The following is a 17,644-nucleotide window of genomic DNA, read 5'->3' on the forward strand; positions in this document are numbered from 1 at the left end:
TGATTGGTCCCTTCTGGGTGACTCCCACCAGTTTATATATTGGGCATGATATGCTATGGTATGGAATACCACTTTGGCTAGTTTGGGTTAGGTGTCCTGGTTATGCTCCCTCCTAGCTTCTTGTGCCCCTCCTCATTGGCAGAACACAGAAATTTGTGAAGTCCTTGACTTAGCATAAGCACTACTTAACAACAACTGAAACATCAGTATGTTGTGAATGTTGTTCTCAAACTACATCCAAAACACAATGCTATATGAGCTACTAAGAAGAAAATTAACTCTATCCCTGCTGAAGCCAGGATACCTTTTAAAACTTCTGAGGGAGGTATAAGGTATTTACATAGCTGGGCTGTCTACGTGATTTCAGTCATTTAAAACTGAGGCAGTTGTTTAAAACTATTTGCAATATATTCTTATCTGTTGTCATACTTATGTCCTTTTGTTAAAGCACCGTGTCTGACTGGTTAATAACCTTCCCTCATTCAGTTTCCTCAAAACTGTGAGTGCTCCCAGATCCTTGCTTACTTTTGACTTAGCACTGTGCTAATGTGATGTTGTGATATCTTTAATAACAGATTTAATATTCTTTACTAGTACTTAACTTATATGTAATGTGAGCACAGTCCTGTTCTGCTCCCATTTTTCAGAACATTAGTGGTAAACGCTCTAGGGTTTTAAAGTGTCAGTGTATATCCAGTTGGAAAGAATGAACTATTTTCTTCTGTACTTAACCTCCTGCACCAATGGATCTTGTTTTAGGAGCTAAACTCAGCTCTAGTGGAAAGAGATCGAGCAATTTGTGAGAGGAATGAGTTGCTGGAAAAATATTGCCATGAAGTGAAGGACAAAGCTGAGGCCCAGAAGGAACTTGACCAAGCTTGCAAGGATATAGAGACAGTGAAGGAAGAAAGAGATGTTGCCAGGAAAGAGAGAACAGAAGCTATCATCCAGAGAGACCATCTATTAAGGGAATATTACCAGGCCCGTCAGGTATTGCAAGTCTTCTTGAATGCCTTTTTCTTTTGTAGCTTAAAAGGGTCAGTAATTTTCAAGAGTTTCATTAAAGATCTGGGCACATGAGGTGTCTTCCTCCTTTTTCCTGAGTCACTCTACCTACATATAAATGCATGTACTTCCATAATGTTACTTCCATAAGTAACAGTTGTTTTAACAGTCTTTTAACATTCTTTAAGACATAGTGACAGAACTTGTTTATAAGAAATACAGTCATGCTTCCTATTAATTTTCTGATTGTAAAAATAAATGGCAGATAAAATACTGTGTTCAAGCAGGTGGCTAAGCAGTTTATTACTTGCTGGTAGGCCTGTTGCTATCTATAACATGCTGTTCACGCCTGTGACCTGCTCAGGATGTTAGCTGTTTCTTCCTTTATGATACCTCATAAATGAAGTTAATTGAAGCGCGATTTTAAATTTTCTGTTCTATACATGTTCTTAGTATACATATGCTGTTCTGACAGTTTATGTGTCTGTATGAGTAGTAACATTCTTACAGTTCTGCACACTTATTGGTGCTTGTCTTGTGTGCAATACTAAGCATGAATCCAACTGTGAATGCTTACATATAATGTAGTTTGAAAATGCAGAGTATCGGAACTCTCATGAACTCTTGCTCATGAGATAACACAAAATTATTTAATATTAATCTAGATAGTTAGGGTTGTTTTCATAAAACTTGTGTTCTCCTTGCATTGAATACCAGCCCTTTACCAGTACAAAAAAAAGTTTTTTAGTCTTGCCTACCATACTGATTTGCAATTCCCAGATGAGTGTGTGTGGAAGCAATTCAACTATGCTTTCAGTTGTACTAGAAATTGAAACTAGAAACTGAAAGAGAGTAGATGTAGATTAGATAGTAGGAAGAAATCCTTCACTGAGGTAGTGAGACACTGGAGCAGATTGCCCAGAGAAGCTGTGGCTGCCCCATCCCTCGAAGTGCTCAAGGCTAGACTGGATGGGCCTTTGACCAACTTGGTCTGGTGGAAGGTGTCCCTGCTTATTCCAGAGGGGTTGTAACTAGGTCCCTTCCAACCCAAACTGCTCTATGATTCTGTGAAATAGATCTTTCATTGGGTTTGGTTCTTCATGGCCAACCAGTGGGATTTTGGAAACTTGGTGTTTTCTCAAGGAAGCTGATTAAATTTGGGTGAGCTTTGACTTTAGCAGTGGACCTGCTCAGATGCTCACTTTTGGCAGATTCCAAATCAGAATTGACGTTTCAAATATAAATGTTTGTTTGATCTTTTGATCTTCTGTTTGAGTGGGTTTTTTGATTGTCTTTTTTCCTGCCAGTGGACCAGAGGAGAAGAAAGTGAACCTTGGAAATATAAGAGACAATCAGTAGGCCAGACATGACTCTTACTAGCCTTGGTTTGGTCTTGTTTGTTGCAATTTTAATGTTTTCATGTTGAGGTGAGAATGTAACCTGAGTTTTAAGGTTCAGAGCTCTCTTATTTTGAAATATAGCTAATTTAGAGGGGAAAAAAAAAAAAGAGCCCTTGAAGTTTATTAATGTGACTTTGTAGTCTCTGGTATACATACATGCAGGTCTTAAAAGCATTCCTCCAAAGTTTAATCAAATGACAAGTCTAATCAAATTCATAGTTTTTTTTAATATTCTTAATGTTAATCACACACAGTTGTTGCAAGCCCATGGCATTCAATGCTTGTGATGGGCTGTACTGCTTTAGTTGCCTTCGATTTATTGTTCTGCAAGCTTGGAGTATTCTCTCTCTATGTCTTACTATTGTACCTATCATGTTCAAAATAAAGAATATTAGAGGAACAAGGTAATTTAAGAAGAAACTAATTCTTACCTAAACCAAGAAACATTGAAAAAAACTTTTTCGGAATTCCTTTGCTCTGTTTTGCAGTTAAGGGACCTGTGTGAATCACAAGTGTGTGTTGTGAACATATATATTTAGTTGTCCTGGGGTAAGTCATAGAATCATAGAATAGTTAGGGTTGGAAAGGACCTTAAGATCATCAAGTTCCAACCCCCCTGTCATGGGCAGGGACACCTCACACTAAACTGTGTCACCAAAGGCTCTGTTCAACCTGGCCTTGAACACCACCAGGGATGGAGCATTCCCATTCCAGTGCCTCACCACCCTCACAGTAAAGAACTTCTTCCTTATATCTAACCTAAACTTCCCCTGTTTAAGTTTTAACCTCTTGTCCTACCACTACAGTCCCTAATGAATAGTCCTTCCCCAGCATCCTTAAAAAATGCAGACATTAATTCAGGAATTACATGTTGTACCTGATATCTAAATATTCTTGAAGGTTTTTCTTTCTGTCTACTAAACAGAACAAGGTAAAAGCATGAAATATCTTCTCTGAAATACAAAATGCTCACTGATGTTATTTCGAAGTGAAGATTCTTATTCATGTAGATTATATTCAGAGGAATTTATGTGCCACTGGATGGAAAATATTGCAGCTGGTTTTATCCCTTTTTTTTAATCCCCCAGAGTTGCTGTTAAGATAAATTAACATTTTTCATGAAAATACGAGAATTGAATATATCAGGCAACACACATAGAGTAAAAGCTGTTTGTGCATACTTACCTAAAAGTCATGCCTAAAATACTTATCTGTGTTCCTTAATTCCTAGATACAAGATTCTGCTACCCTTGACATAGAAAGAGCAAACAAAGAAATTGAAATGCTTCGGAAACAGTATGAGGCAATGTCACAAGAACTAAAGGAAGCTGTCCAGGAAGCAGAAGTAGCCAAGTGTAGGAGAGATTGGGCCTTTCAGGAGCGGGATAAGATTGTTGCAGAAAGAGAAAGTATACGGTAAAGGAATGCTAGATGGTACATGAGTAAACTTTTTAACACCTTGTGTGCAGTTGATGCAATTCTGGGACTTGCTGGGTTTTGCTGGCACTTGCTTCAAGCTCTGCATTAGCTTTCACAGGGTGATTTTAATATTTTTTTTTCTATTTTTTCCCCAAGTTGAGGGTACCTTGTAGGATACTTTTGCTTTATCTGTGCTTTCATACCTGTAACATGTCTCTAGTAAATACTGTTGAGCATAACAGGACTGCTATGTAGGAACCACAAATTGCATATTCTTTTAGACATAATACAGCTAATCCTGCTATAGCTATAGGCCTGTAAAGGGACATTTTGCAAAAGGTACCCGGTGTCTTTGCTACTAAACATATGTAAGAAACTAAGCAAACATAATCAGACTTTTTTTCTTGATTGTTTAAAGAAAATTACTAGAAATAAAGTTTTGAAAGACATGAAGAAAGTTTGTTATTATGACAGCCTTTTCCTTAAGACCTAGCTAGTGTAATTTTTTCTTTCATATGCTTTTGGGTTTTATAGAGATGTTTTGGAACTGCTTTTTTGAATTTTGCATTAACTATACAGTGTGGAAAAACCTTTGCTAGGTTTTTAAGTAATGAACCTGAAATTTCTTTGCTTTTGAAGGACTTTGTGTGACAACTTAAGAAGGGAGAGAGACCGGGCTGTGAGTGACTTGGCTGAAGCTCTTCGCAATCTGGATGACATGCGAAAGCAGAAAAATGATGCTGTTCGTGAACTGAAGGAACTGAAGTATGTTAGAGAAATGATAAAATTGGATGGAAGCTAGTGATAAAAACTTTGCTTTGTTAGCTGTGTTCGCAGGTGAACCGTATGTTGTTATAGCTGTGGACAGCAAGTATTCATGATAATGTATGTGGAAACATTACCTTTATTTTTAGTTACTGTAAAAATTATTCTGGTGGGCAGGAATCTAAGTCTTGCTATCTTAACCTTTTATTAATGAGACTCACGTTCTAAGCTTTGAACTGTGGAGATACACTTAAACAATACGGGATTCTTTTGCTGGAGTTGGTTTAACTGCAATTTAGTTCCTCCCAGCTGTATCTCACTAGTTTATGAGTGCAAGGAGGATATGCATTAAACATCATCTCAGTGGGTTATAGAATAGGTTTTGCTGTCAGTATTTATCATGCCTCACTTGTCCTGAGCATAGTGATGCAGCTCATCTGAGGGTAAATTAAATGCATTTTGGGAAATGGTAGAGACCTAGTTGTGCACTTCAGTCATGTAAAAATAATGCAAAAATTATAAGGCTATGTTAGGACAATGTATAGAAAAGACAAGTCAATTTGATAACAGCCCAAGAACATTGAAAAGTTGGGAGCATGAGATGGACTTTTGCCACAGCTTAGTTTTTTTGATTTACAAAACAAAATACTAGGAATCTCACAATAACATTATGTCTCAAATTATTTCAAAGGGTTATCTGTGTCTTTAAATAATTATTTTCTTTGCCTAGGGAAAAGATGGAGAATCAGTTGGAAAAGGAGGCCAGATTCCGTCAATTGATGGCCCATAGTTCCCATGACTCAGCCATAGACACAGATTCTCTGGAATGGGAAACAGAAGTGGTAGAATTTGAAAAAGACAGAGTAAGTCAAAGCCACGAACTGTATTGTTTTACATATCTGATAACTTTGAAGTAAATTATTTTGATACTAGGTATATTTAAAAATTAATCTGGTTTTTGGGTGGGTTGTTTTTTTTTTTAGTTCATTTTTTTTGTGAGGAGCCACACATATATGTAGCAAGTGTGGTAACTTCTAGATGAAAGTAGTTGGCAAAACCAAGCTGTTATACACAAGCTTTGTATTTTTCTTGATACGAATTATAAATAGAAATAGTTCATCCATCTGATCTTGCAGGGTACCCAGGTCCATGTGCTATAAAATAATGTTTTAAGTTAAATGTTTAGTGTTTTTGAAGTTAATGATTCATTGCAGAAATGGCGGTGCCAAGGCAGTCAAAACTTAGGATGGATGGAAACACTGATGTCAGAGAGCTCAGTTCTCTCCCCTAACATTCAGCACCACATATATGCGTAAAATAGTTAAGCTTTTACATGAAGTTATTTCTTCTACTTTTCTTCAGATTTGATGGTGAGAAATTTAAAGGCATTTGAAGTATTTATTAATAATTAACATATGTTTCAGGGCAAGATTGCACTTCATCTTAAAAATCTGGGATGAAAGGAGATGCTAATCTTTCTTGCTTGTCTGTAGAGGAAGTTAAATCCCTTTTCCATTTTGGCTGATAAAATAAAGTCCTTAAATTTAGCTTTCAGGATAACCTTTCATTATCCTAGTAGTACTTTTCTACTTTTAATTCTATTTTTCTTCATTATATGCTAGAATTTTTATTTCAGTTGCTTTGTGCGCAAGTCTTGTATGCTGCTCTGTTTGAAGATTTTGGCTGGCACATTTGCTTAAAATCTTTCTGACCACATAGAACTCACACATAGTCTTGCAGATTGTGTTTCACTTATAACAGCTTGTGCATATACCAGAATTTCTTTGTCATTTCTGAATGACAAAGCTTGTGATTTCATGCTATCTAAGTAAGTCCCTTTTATTTTACTGCAATATTTGGGGTCATCTGTTTTTATGCTCTTCCAATTTGACTGTGTTCTGACAGTGCATCCAAACAAAATCGCTAATACGTTCCTTTTCTGGCACTAAAAATATTATTTAGTAGTACTTTATGTTGAAATACATAGATTGAAAAGACTATATGAACTGAGTACTGATGCTGATCAATCAGACCACCATCTCTAAATTCTTTCTGGGGTAACAATTTCCCTTTTGCCATGCTTTTTCACCATTTTTGACCAGGTCTTTCATCATCAGATTTTACCCATAGCCATCTTCTCCATTTTAACTGAGAGCTAATAATTTTGCTTTTCCATTATCTGTAAAATTAGTTGGCCAGTCTAGCTGTGGTAAACAACATTCCTCCTGATGAATTTTCCATTCATGTACAGTTATTTAGTTATTCTGTACTTCGGAGATTGTTCTAAATGTTTGTATTAATGAGATCAAATGCATAAACTTTGTAATTCCCATATGTTTTTCTTTCCTGAACATGGGGATTATACTTGCTGCTATCAAATTATGGTAATAATATGCTAACCTTGATTACTTATGTGCGAATATCCTTGCTGACCTACCAGCATTTGAAGTCCAGGATGGAGGTTCTAGAGTTGAATACATTTAAATCCTTTTTTACTTCAACTTCATCTGTCTCCTTAAGCTCATATTCTACATAATGGCTCAGCTCAAAGCTTAGAGAAATAAAACTCACTTTCCAGCTGTGAGGCTGTGCAATGGGTCTGTGATCTCTACTTGGTCTTTATTTTTATGGCAGCCCTGTGCTCTTCCTTATGAACCTTTGTCTTACATAGAACATTTGGAAGAATAAAGGGGTTTAGTATATTTCTGGCAGGTTTAAATCAATTGAATTTCTGATGTATATTCATATATTTGAATGTTTTATCTTCAGCTTTTATGAGGCATCTCTTGCACTCCCTGCAGATCTTATGCTCTGCTGATTTTAAGATTAGTCATCAAACAATGTCTAGAACCATGCCTCACATGTCTTATTTAAGTTCAATTTAATTTTTGTATGTTTTTATCATCTCCCTTCAGTATGCTGAGATGGTTGGTTCAGTTGATTTCAAGTAGAGTTCTCTAATTTTATAAATATTATTTTACACTGAAAATAGCAATAATCAGTTTGTGATCAGTTGCTCAGTTTCTTTTTTTTTTTTTTTGCCATTTACCAAAGTAAACATTAAATTTCCTTAAATTGTTTGGTTCAGTGACTGATTTGTTAAGGAAGTTTAGCACTTTTCACTTTGAGGATGATCTGTTTTGGGCCAGGGTAGAATATTGTCTCTAATCTGTGTTCCCCTGTAATGTTAGAGCTTTCTTTCCTGTTTACTTGTGGTCTCTAGCTGTATCAAAGTGGACAACTTTCTGAGTTCAGCACTATGACACAATGCTATTATCTTACATTTAGAGTTCGTTTTTTTTCCCCAACTAATGCCCATACCTTCTTCTCTCACTTTACACGTTCAGCGGCATACCTTAAAAGAGGTTATATGAATCTGAACATGCTTTCTCACATGCTCGTCTTCTTTCCCATGCCTCTTTGGTGAAATTCCCCGTCTGCATTATTTCAGCCTTAATCTGAGAGAGAAGGATAATTCTAATGCTAGAGAACACCTAATAACTAATGAAATTGCTATCTTATATATTGAAGGATAAAATACAAAAATGTGACTAGAGCAGGTACCCTGTAAATGTTAAGTGCACAATACAAATATGCAGTAATGCCTCTTGCTAACAGTTAGCAGCAAGCAGCAGCAGCATAATGGTTGCCAGTGCAGTTAAGTCCCTTGTTAATATTAGGACGATATGGACTTGAAGGCACTTGGTTTTGATGTGGCAGAAGGTGTGAATGAACCGTACCTCCCTGGAGACTGTGGGATCTTTGTTACCAAAGTAGACAAAGGAAGCATCGCTGATGGTCGATTAAGGTAGAGTGTGACTTTTGAAGATACTTGTCTTTTGTTGATCATAATAAACTAAATATAAGCATACTGTAAATTGTATTTTTTCCCCTTTTTTAAGTTCTTTTTTACCATTACTCATGTGTATAATGTTATTAATGTTGGTGGGGAAATCACACTGAGAAGACTGATGCCAAAAAACATTGCAGAAACTACACACTATTTGACTTATCCCTTAAAACTCACCATGGTTTGAAAAGTTTTTGTTTCTCTGTGTTTTATCTGCTTAGTTTATTATCTTCTCAAACTTTCATCTATTTATGTAAATTTTCGTAAAGATGTGGGTGAGCTAAGGGTGGAGGGTGAGCAGAAAGGAGAGTAGAGTGAGGGATAATTTGTACAACTGTTGCTGTTCTTAGTGCCAGTAGAAGATTTTTAATAACTCCCCTCTGTCCAAGGCATTGCATTTTTATTTTAATAACTCCCCTCTATCCAAGGCACCAATCAGGTGCAGGGATAAGTGATTTGAAGGTATACTTTGTTTAGGGAAGTGTAGGCTGTGAGTCCTGGTTTTCATTTAGCTGCTATTTAATGCTTTTTCAGGAATGGAGAACTCCAGATAATTAAGAATTAGTGCATTGACATGAGCTCTGTTGCATCCCTTCTAGTGAATGTCATTTGTGTTCTGCATCCGGCAAAGTGTGCTTATAACACTGACCTGCTTATTTCTGTTTATCTACCAGAGTGAATGATTGGTTGCTGAAGATAAACGATGTGGATCTTACTAATAAGGATAAAAAGCAAGTTATAAAAGCTGTTCTAAATGGAGGAGGAGTTATTAACATGGTGGTTCGAAGAAGGAAGTCCTTAGGTGGGCGAGTGATAACACCTCTTCACATCAATGTTTCCGGACATAAAGGTAATGGCTCTAAATGGTGTCTGTAAATAGTACATGTTTGTTTAGCCAGAAATGGCTTGACATAAAGGTACATGTTCTGAGCCTCTACTTAAATCCTACTTAAACTGTTCCTTTCTTCTAGACAGGGCTTTTCATTAATTGTTAACTAAGTATGCTAATATTAATGATAGCATTATTCTGTAAGTACTGGCTTTTGCCTTTTTTTAATCTTTTTTTTTGTCTTCAGTAGGTTTTGTTGGTTTTTATTTTGCTTCTGTTTCTAATTTTAATACTTGGTTCTAGTATTTTCCCTCACTTTGTTCTTATTTCTTCTAAAGGGCTTCAGAACTTGAAATTCAGTTGGTTTGGTAGTTATATTTCTTTCTTGTGCAGGGTCAAACATGCTGTTTGAGCAAGGTATTTGATTTGCAGGAGTAAATTACTTTTGTGTGTGTGTATTTCAGATAGTGGGGTCAATCTAGAAAATGGAGTATTTGTTGCTGCTGTTGTGCCCGGAAGCCCAGCTGCCAAAGAGGGTTCCCTTAGTGTGGGAGATAGAATAATTGCTGTAAGTGTTAAGAATGCATTCTCCTCTTTGTTTTTGGTGGTTTTTTTTAATTTTATTATTCATTTTAAAGTACTACAATTGTTGCTACTCTTTAAGATGCCAAACTTTCCAATTTATTTTTTTAGTTTTACTGTATTATACCATTTTTGTATACTACTTAATATTTATTATAAATTAATGTGTTTGTAGATTGAGTGATAAGTATAATGTGCAGCATATTTGCTACACTTTTCTCATATAAGAATTTTTGACAACAGTCACTTGCTTACTCTTCACACTTGGCTTATATATAATGATACTTGTGATTTTTATGCTGAATAGGAAAGGTCACTTCCAAAAAGACATCCCTTGGTTGGATGAAAGGTTTCTTGTCTTTTAAATTATAGTATCACAGATATACTCATGGAGAGGAAGTTTGACCCTGTGTGCATTTGCAGCCTTAAAATTCCTGTGTGATTTAGGAACTCATGTGAAACAAAAGGTGGTTACTGTTGATGTGCAAAAGCATAGAGGCTAGCTAGTGAAACAAGCATTGTTACACTGTATCTCTAGGAGGACTAGAAGAATTGCAGTCAGGTGGGTTGGTTTTTAGTGGAGAATGAAATAAGACAGGACAAAGTCAACCAGACTTCAGTCAACTGTACATATAAAACTAGTGTTTTCCCTGACTCTGAGATGCTCCCCACCTACTACCTTTGATTTACAGATGTCTGTTGTGTTTTGTTTTTTTTTGGTGTGTAGATCAATGGCATTGCACTAGATAATAAGTCACTTACTGAGTGTGAAGCTTTGCTACGAAACTGTAGGGATTCCCTTACCCTATCACTGATGAAGGTGAGTAAATTTTCAGAATTTTCTTTATAGAAAACTTGTTTAGTTCCTCAGGGAAGAGTATATGAAATAATAATTATATATCATCATGGGGAAGTAGCTGCTAACAGTAAGACCATCTGGATGCATGGGACATTCACTCAACAGTTATTTCTAAAGTAAAGTAATTGTGGCAGCTGGTGGGAAATTAAACTCCTTTATTACTCTTAACTTCTTTTCCATTTGTTTGCTGGCTACATGAAATGATTCCTAGCACAGTTGCTTCTTTCTTAGTTTCTGCTTCAGAGCTGCAGCAGTTTTGTACATGAAAGATGCCTTCAGAGCACAGAAAGGTTTGTTGCTTTTAGTCAGGAGGGAGCTGTGCTGAAAACTGAAGTCTGGCTATCGTGAGGATTAAATACAAGGCTTTCTTTTCAGGATTATCGCGTTTAGAATCCCATTATGCTGGGCCTGTCACATGGGCTTTACGAGTGATAATTCCAGCTCTAGAGAGCTTGAGGTTTTAAGAAAGTAAAATATGAAATGTTTGAGGGGAAACGGGCAATAAAAGATGACCTGTTAGCGTCACTTAACAGGTAAAGTAGAATGCATGTTCCGTTACTGTTAGTTCAATACTTCTGCCACATGTAGTTGCCCTTTTGGAATCGTTCTGAATATGTTTCAAAAAATATCTAGCTTTCCTTTAGCTCATGTTCTGTGTTTTGAATGTGGAAGATTTTATTAAACCTTTCCTTACTGTAGCCATATATATCTTGGTGTATATTCAGGCATAGGTAAATCAAGAAGGCTGGAATATGCCTCATGCCAAAGAGAAATAAGCTGTAATAATGAGGTGATCACATGTTTTTTTTTTTGTTTTAGGTTTTTCCTCAAAGTTCATCTTGGAGTGGTCAAAATATTTTTGAAAATCTGAAGGATTCAGAAAAAATATCAAACTGTAGGGTTCACACATCAGACATACAAGCCCAAAATAAAAGAAATCTAAAACTCAACAGCTCAACCCAAACTGACATTTTCAATCCAGATATCATGGATGGCAAGAAGGACCAGAGTGATCAGGGCAGCAGTTCATTTTGTGATCACAAACCTTTCCCTAATAACACATTGCGAGTAGACTCTCACAGGAGCACAGTGCACCGTTGCCACAGTAATTCAGAACACAGTCTCAGCTCCTTCAGCCCAGAGACATATGGGGACCGAGGCTATGGAGATGTTGACTTGGACAACACGAGGCTGCCTTATGAACCTACAGAAGCTGACTGTATGATGGCAGAGGCAGCATTTGACAAAGGACATGGAACTAAGCATAGTGGTGGTACCTGGCCAAAAGTCATGGTTAATATCTCAGCAGCAGAAACGGAAAAGTTCTCTGTGTACAGAAAGCCGAAACAAAGGAAATCTATCTTTGACCCTGATACTTTCAAAAGACCTCCAACTCCTCCTAAACCGGAGTATCTTTCCCCTAATCAGGTGACAGGCCATTCACCTCAGCCATCAAAAGCTGAAATGTCTTCAACTCCTCCAACTCCTCCTAAGAGGAGTGACTCTATCAAATTTAAACATAAACAGCAGGCCAGCTCTGCATCAGAGTCGACGGTAACAACTGGATCACCACCCACGAGCCCAGCCACTGCCCAAGCTCCAGTTTCCTTGGCACTTAAACAGGACTCTGCTACTCTCAAGGGGCGTGGCAGGAACACTGGGCATTATTATCGGGAGGAGGGAGTTGACTGCAGTCATCTTTCTTCAAGGAAATCCTGTGAAGATGACATTGGCTTTCAAAGAGTTGAAGAGCCAGAGCTTAAAAGACCAAGGCCAAAATCAGCTCCTGCTCTGAGGCATAAAATGACCCCTATGCCCATTCCTAATCCTGCACTTCAGGTAGAAGCTTGATATATTGAAGCACAAAACTATAAACCTTAAAGTGTATTTTCAGTGTGGTTTTGGGTGCCCAGTTATATACCATAACAGGAGAAGCATGGCCTGTTCTCAAAATCCAGATCACTTGAGCAGCTGCCCCAGATTTATGTTGCACTTTGCAATATCACAAAATACAGAACCAATTCATGGGGTTTCAGTATTTAACAGGAAATGGTGGCCCCCAAACAGACTGATAAAGTTCTGCTTAGCAGCCACATCTTGGGTTATAAGATTGGAAGATCTGGGCTTGCTCTTGTATGCTTTTGACAACCTGAAAAAAAATAAAAATGCAAAGAGGCAGCTTTACAAAAACTGAAATTAGGGCCTCCTAAGTTTTACCACAGTCATACTGGTTGCTCAGCTCACTGTACTAAGTAATGGAAAAACCATTCATAGCGGCTTTTTTTGTAAGCTTCTAAGTGTCTAAGCAATTTTGTAAATCTAGTCTGGAATTCATAGGACGTTAGTCTCCTTACACTGTAAAGATGAGAAGTTTTTTAGAATATGATTTAGTAATACGGTTAAAAATGAGAAAGTAATTTATTAGAATAAAAACCTTGCTGGGGAGATTGTGGGTCCTTTCTTGACAGAGTGGATGGAAGAAATACTTTATGTGACCTAGGAAGAGCCAGCTGTTTAGATGACTATGTTATATAAAGTGACATAATCATTAATGTAGTTTCAGGTCTACTGCCCCACATCTGTCCAGCTGGCAGGTAGATTTTATTTTTTTTTCTATCTCCCCCCACCTAAAATCTGAAATTCCAGGAAGTGTTATTTTTGCTAGTATATAATGACTTAAGATGTCGTAGTCTTTACCTGTATGTGTTTATACCTGAATAATCCCACCCTCAGGAATTTTTGGAAGCAATACAGACAGCAGAGCTGAATTGGAAGTAGTACAAGGTTTGGAGCCTTATTCTGCACAAATACTGATATAAGAGAACAACTGCCAATTTTGTTTGTCTTTTTTTGGCTGCTTCCATTGTATTTCTTCACATTTCATTACATTTTTTGGGAAAAATAGTTATGGAGAGCTTTAAGCCTTTTTTTTATAGCCATGTCCAGCACATTCTGCATTATTGTTGTGTTTGAACTCCAGCTGGTAACTGAACACCACACAGCTGCTTGCTCACTGCCCCTGTGTGATTCAGAAAGAGAAACAGAAAGGTAAAAGTGTGAAAGTTCATGGGTTGAGTTAAAAACAGTTTAATGGAAATAATAATGATAATAATTGAAATAGTATTGATAATTGAAATAATAATAGTGAAAATAATTATGAACAGGAAAATAATAAGAGAAATAAAATCCAAAAAAGGCAAATGACACAAACAAAATGAATTGCTTACTAACAACTGACTGATGCCCAGCCTGTCCCTTAATGGAGCCCATGTGTTGGTTCAAGGTGAAGAAGAAAACCATATAACAGAATTACAAGATTGTAATTTTTGGTTGATGTATTAATTTACATTTCTTTGGTTAAATTAGGACTAGGTTCTGTGATTCTTTTTTCTTCATCCCTTAATTTTGCCCCCGTTCTTCAGGAAAATAGAGTTTGTAACTCTAAAGTTGTTGACTGGAGAGCAGAAGTGATATTGTGCCTCAAAATGTGTACACCATTGTGTCTGAAAATTTCCTTCTGGTGGAATATCTTTGTGCATTACACTTAGATACAGTAACATTCAGTCTGCAATGCATTTGTTCCTGAAGTAGTGTTTATAATATCAAAAGCGTAGAGAAAACATGCAGTGTAGTTGAATTTGTAGCCCTATTAGGTGCTACCAATTTCCTTAGTCATGTATATAAACAGTTAAGCTTTCATACATTGAGCTGATCAACTTAAGAGAACTTTCATCCCTAAGAGGTTGGTGGTACGATTACTAATACACCTGTGGTAGTGATCAAATACTGGTTCTGACAAGGTATCTCTGCATTTTAGAGTCTTTGTGCTCTCAGTAACTCTTCAAGTAATTAAAATCCTGCCATCATAAAAACTCTTAAGTACCTTTTCAGTAATTATTTTTCACTTATTACTTACTTCAGTCTCCTGTTTTGTGTTGTGCATTTCAGGTGTGTAAATTCTGTGTGCTGAGCTCTCTAGCATCACTGTCACTATCTGAGCTATTCTTCTGTTTCTTTATAGAACCAGTGCCTACTCGTTATGTACAAAAGTTGTGATGGTTCCAAAACCTGAGTTGCTCTATTAAAGGGAAGTTGCTCCACACATATCTGAAAATGCAGGCTTAGAGGACAGCACTTTCTGGCTAGTTAGCTAGGTCGTCTTTAAAAACACTTGCAGTAGTGGCTGAAATAACAGTTAAAATGTGCTGTTAAAGTAGTATTTTAAATGAGAAACATAGCTCAACGCTGGGTGTTTTATTGTGAAGGAAAGTATATCAGTTAAGTGTCAAACATTGGCCTAAAAAGATTACAAAATAATAAAAAAAGTGTAATGGAGCAGGATGGAAGAAGAAAGGGCGGAAGTCAATAGCATCTTTGAAAGACAAAGGCACGACAAACACTATGATGGTGAGCACATTCTGGAACCCATACTAGAAAGATTGAGGTAGCTTACTGCCTATGAAGTTTGGCTATTTTATTTTTTTCTTCTGAATCTTCCTGTAATCCAATTTCTGTGTTTTTGTAGGTACAGAAGTATGCTCCAGCTAGTGAGGAGCATCTCTCTCCTGAGCTAGAGGAATGGGCACCATATTCACCCAAACGGTCTGCTAGGCACAGTGATGGCTTTGTGCCTGCTGCATTGTATGCAGGCAGCATGTCAGCAGGTGAGTTACAGAAGTCATAGTTACTTTCTGGGAATTTGTCCATCTTTGATAATATTGGGGATTAGTCATAAGAGCAGAACAAGCATGACTCACAAAACTTATTTCCATGGTCTGTTGTAAATCTGAACATGGTGAAACCTTTACAGTTTAAGAACCATTAAAGAAACTGAGAAATTCCTGGCTGAAAGGTTTGTGTTTCCTGAGTTTCTGCACAGAGGAGTTGTGAATACATTAGTGGTGAACAAGGCACAGCTTACCCATTAGGGAGAAAAGTAAGATCTCCAATGTTTTTGAAAGCAGACAGTAAGTGGAGGCATCCCGAACTTTAGTGGCTTGATTTCTGAATACTTCAAAGGAGAATGATCGCATGTTCAGGAAGTGCACCATAGTAAGTTCTGCCTATTGGAAATCAGATACTTGGAATATCTCAAGTTGAGTGCCCAAACTGTTTGTGATCTTGATCTAAATTATAGATTAAATGCCAGTGTGTTTTAAGATGCTAAGATGCTGAAGAGGGGACTCACAAGCAGCTCAGACAGAAATCAGTATAATCAGGTAGAACAGGAAATAATAGCATGTTGTCTCAGTTGACCCAAATAGTTGTTAGTGTTGAAATTCATGTTAGCAGGTTTTAAATTGACTAAATGAAGTGCTTCAGGAGTTAATTAGGCTATTTTAGGCTAGTTGCTTTAAACTAGTTGAGAAGCATTTAGTAAACCTGTTGCCAGGTGGATTGTCCAGTCTTTAGAGTAGCTACCTTCGGCAGTTGCATATGAAACTTGACTGTTGGAAAAGATAATACTGATTTTTGAGTTTACCCTCAATTCTTTGGAAAGCCTTCAACTCCTGTATGTTTTAGAAATTATGGAAGACTTTCTTCTTACTGGAGACCACGAAGGAGGTAATGACTTATATCTGAAGTAATGGACAGCTTCAAACCCTGTTGTCCCAGTCAATTTTTTGAATGTAAAGAGGTGCTCAAGAGTAGCTCAGATCAAAGAAGCTTTTGCTCTTCTTTGATTTCTTTTACTCTTTTCTCTCTTTCTCCTTTAATAATATTAGAAAAAGTATTAAAAGGTATTATTTCTAATTAAAAGCTTTATCTTATGATACCTTTGCATAATAACCCAATGAAGTCAAACTTGCATTAGACAGTATGACTGTAAGTCTTGAAATGTGAACAAGTTTTTGCTCCTGTATTCTATACTACTGACTCATTTAAGAGAAAATGGTAGGACAGACTTTGGTTGAATACTGAAGGATGAGTGTACTTAAAAGAACAGTTTCCATATTAAGTTTCATAAATAAATATTGAAATACTGTTATTTAAAATTGTAGGACACACTAGAAGCGGGAACATTTTGAGCAACAGAAGAAGAAAGAGAATCATTTTAGCTGCAGTCAGTTCAAGTACCAACTAAAAATTTCCATTCCTATTAGGTGACTGTTTGGAGAGAAATGTAGAATTTCTGTTGCTGTATAAAAAAAGTTTGATACTGGAAAACAGAGAAAATCTTTTACTTACCAGTTCATATTAAAATGATGTACTAAGAATGACTTTATTTTTCCTAATATAACCCACTTTTCCTGCCTTAGTACAAAATTATAAAGCAAATTTTAAATATGTTTGTACTACTTAAAAGGTGTCAAATGGTGCTTAACCTGTTTGTCATTTTGATGTAGTACATGAAAATGTTATAATACATATTTGTATTAATAAATATATTTAAAATATGTAGTTTATATTGTAATAATGTTGATAAGAATGTGTTTTTATCACCTTAAGCAGGTACGGTACCAAGAAGTTTAGCACCATGCCCTGCAGTAACTGCTGTCATGAGAAATCCAATCTATACTGCCTGGAGCCATAGAGTTCACACCAGCAATTGCCCATCAGTCGCCAGCCAAATATGTCATCAGCATCTGCATCCTAGGTGCCTTGAAATTTATATCACCTTAAATTTTTGTTTTCATTAGGATGAAATTGCTTCTGGTAGTTACTTTACACAGTGCAGAGTGAAACACACTGTTGTGTGTTATTTTGACCCAGGGTTCTCAAAACCATTATTGAGTAGAAGTGATGTGCCAGTTGCTTTCATGTCTTTCAGTAACTGATGGATTAGATTTCCTTCTGCTCCACTGGCTGATACTAACAAAGACATTTAACTAATTTCTAATTTTTTTTTCTTATCCTTGCCAAAGCAAATAAAGCCTTTCCCTTTTTCTTCTAACACTTGAGGCTATTTCTCCTCTGACTTCTCTTAACTCATA

At 36.7% G+C, this 17,644-nt stretch overlaps 1 protein-coding gene across 1 annotated transcript in view; it reads left to right on the forward strand.

The window, feature by feature from the left end:
• Positions 1-17,644, forward strand: part of DLG5 (discs large MAGUK scaffold protein 5) — a 110,548-nt gene that overhangs the window by 72,101 nt on the left and 20,803 nt on the right. The window contains exons 8-18 of the mRNA XM_061376671.1: positions 760-990; positions 3,637-3,821; positions 4,464-4,589; positions 5,320-5,452; positions 8,270-8,397; positions 9,114-9,289; positions 9,733-9,836; positions 10,578-10,670; positions 11,529-12,548; positions 15,235-15,373; positions 17,163-17,303. Of these exons, the coding sequence (XP_061232655.1) occupies positions 760-990; positions 3,637-3,821; positions 4,464-4,589; positions 5,320-5,452; positions 8,270-8,397; positions 9,114-9,289; positions 9,733-9,836; positions 10,578-10,670; positions 11,529-12,548; positions 15,235-15,373; positions 17,163-17,303 (2,476 nt within the window). The remainder of the gene's footprint in view (positions 1-759; positions 991-3,636; positions 3,822-4,463; positions 4,590-5,319; positions 5,453-8,269; positions 8,398-9,113; positions 9,290-9,732; positions 9,837-10,577; positions 10,671-11,528; positions 12,549-15,234; positions 15,374-17,162; positions 17,304-17,644) is intronic.

This window comes from Neopsephotus bourkii, unplaced genomic scaffold (assembly GCF_033783945.1).
Source record: "Neopsephotus bourkii isolate Nb327-2 ecotype Australia unplaced genomic scaffold, CSIRO-AGI_Nbou_v1 NB_1728, whole genome shotgun sequence".
NCBI classification, from domain to species: domain Eukaryota; kingdom Metazoa; phylum Chordata; class Aves; order Psittaciformes; family Psittacidae; genus Neopsephotus; species Neopsephotus bourkii.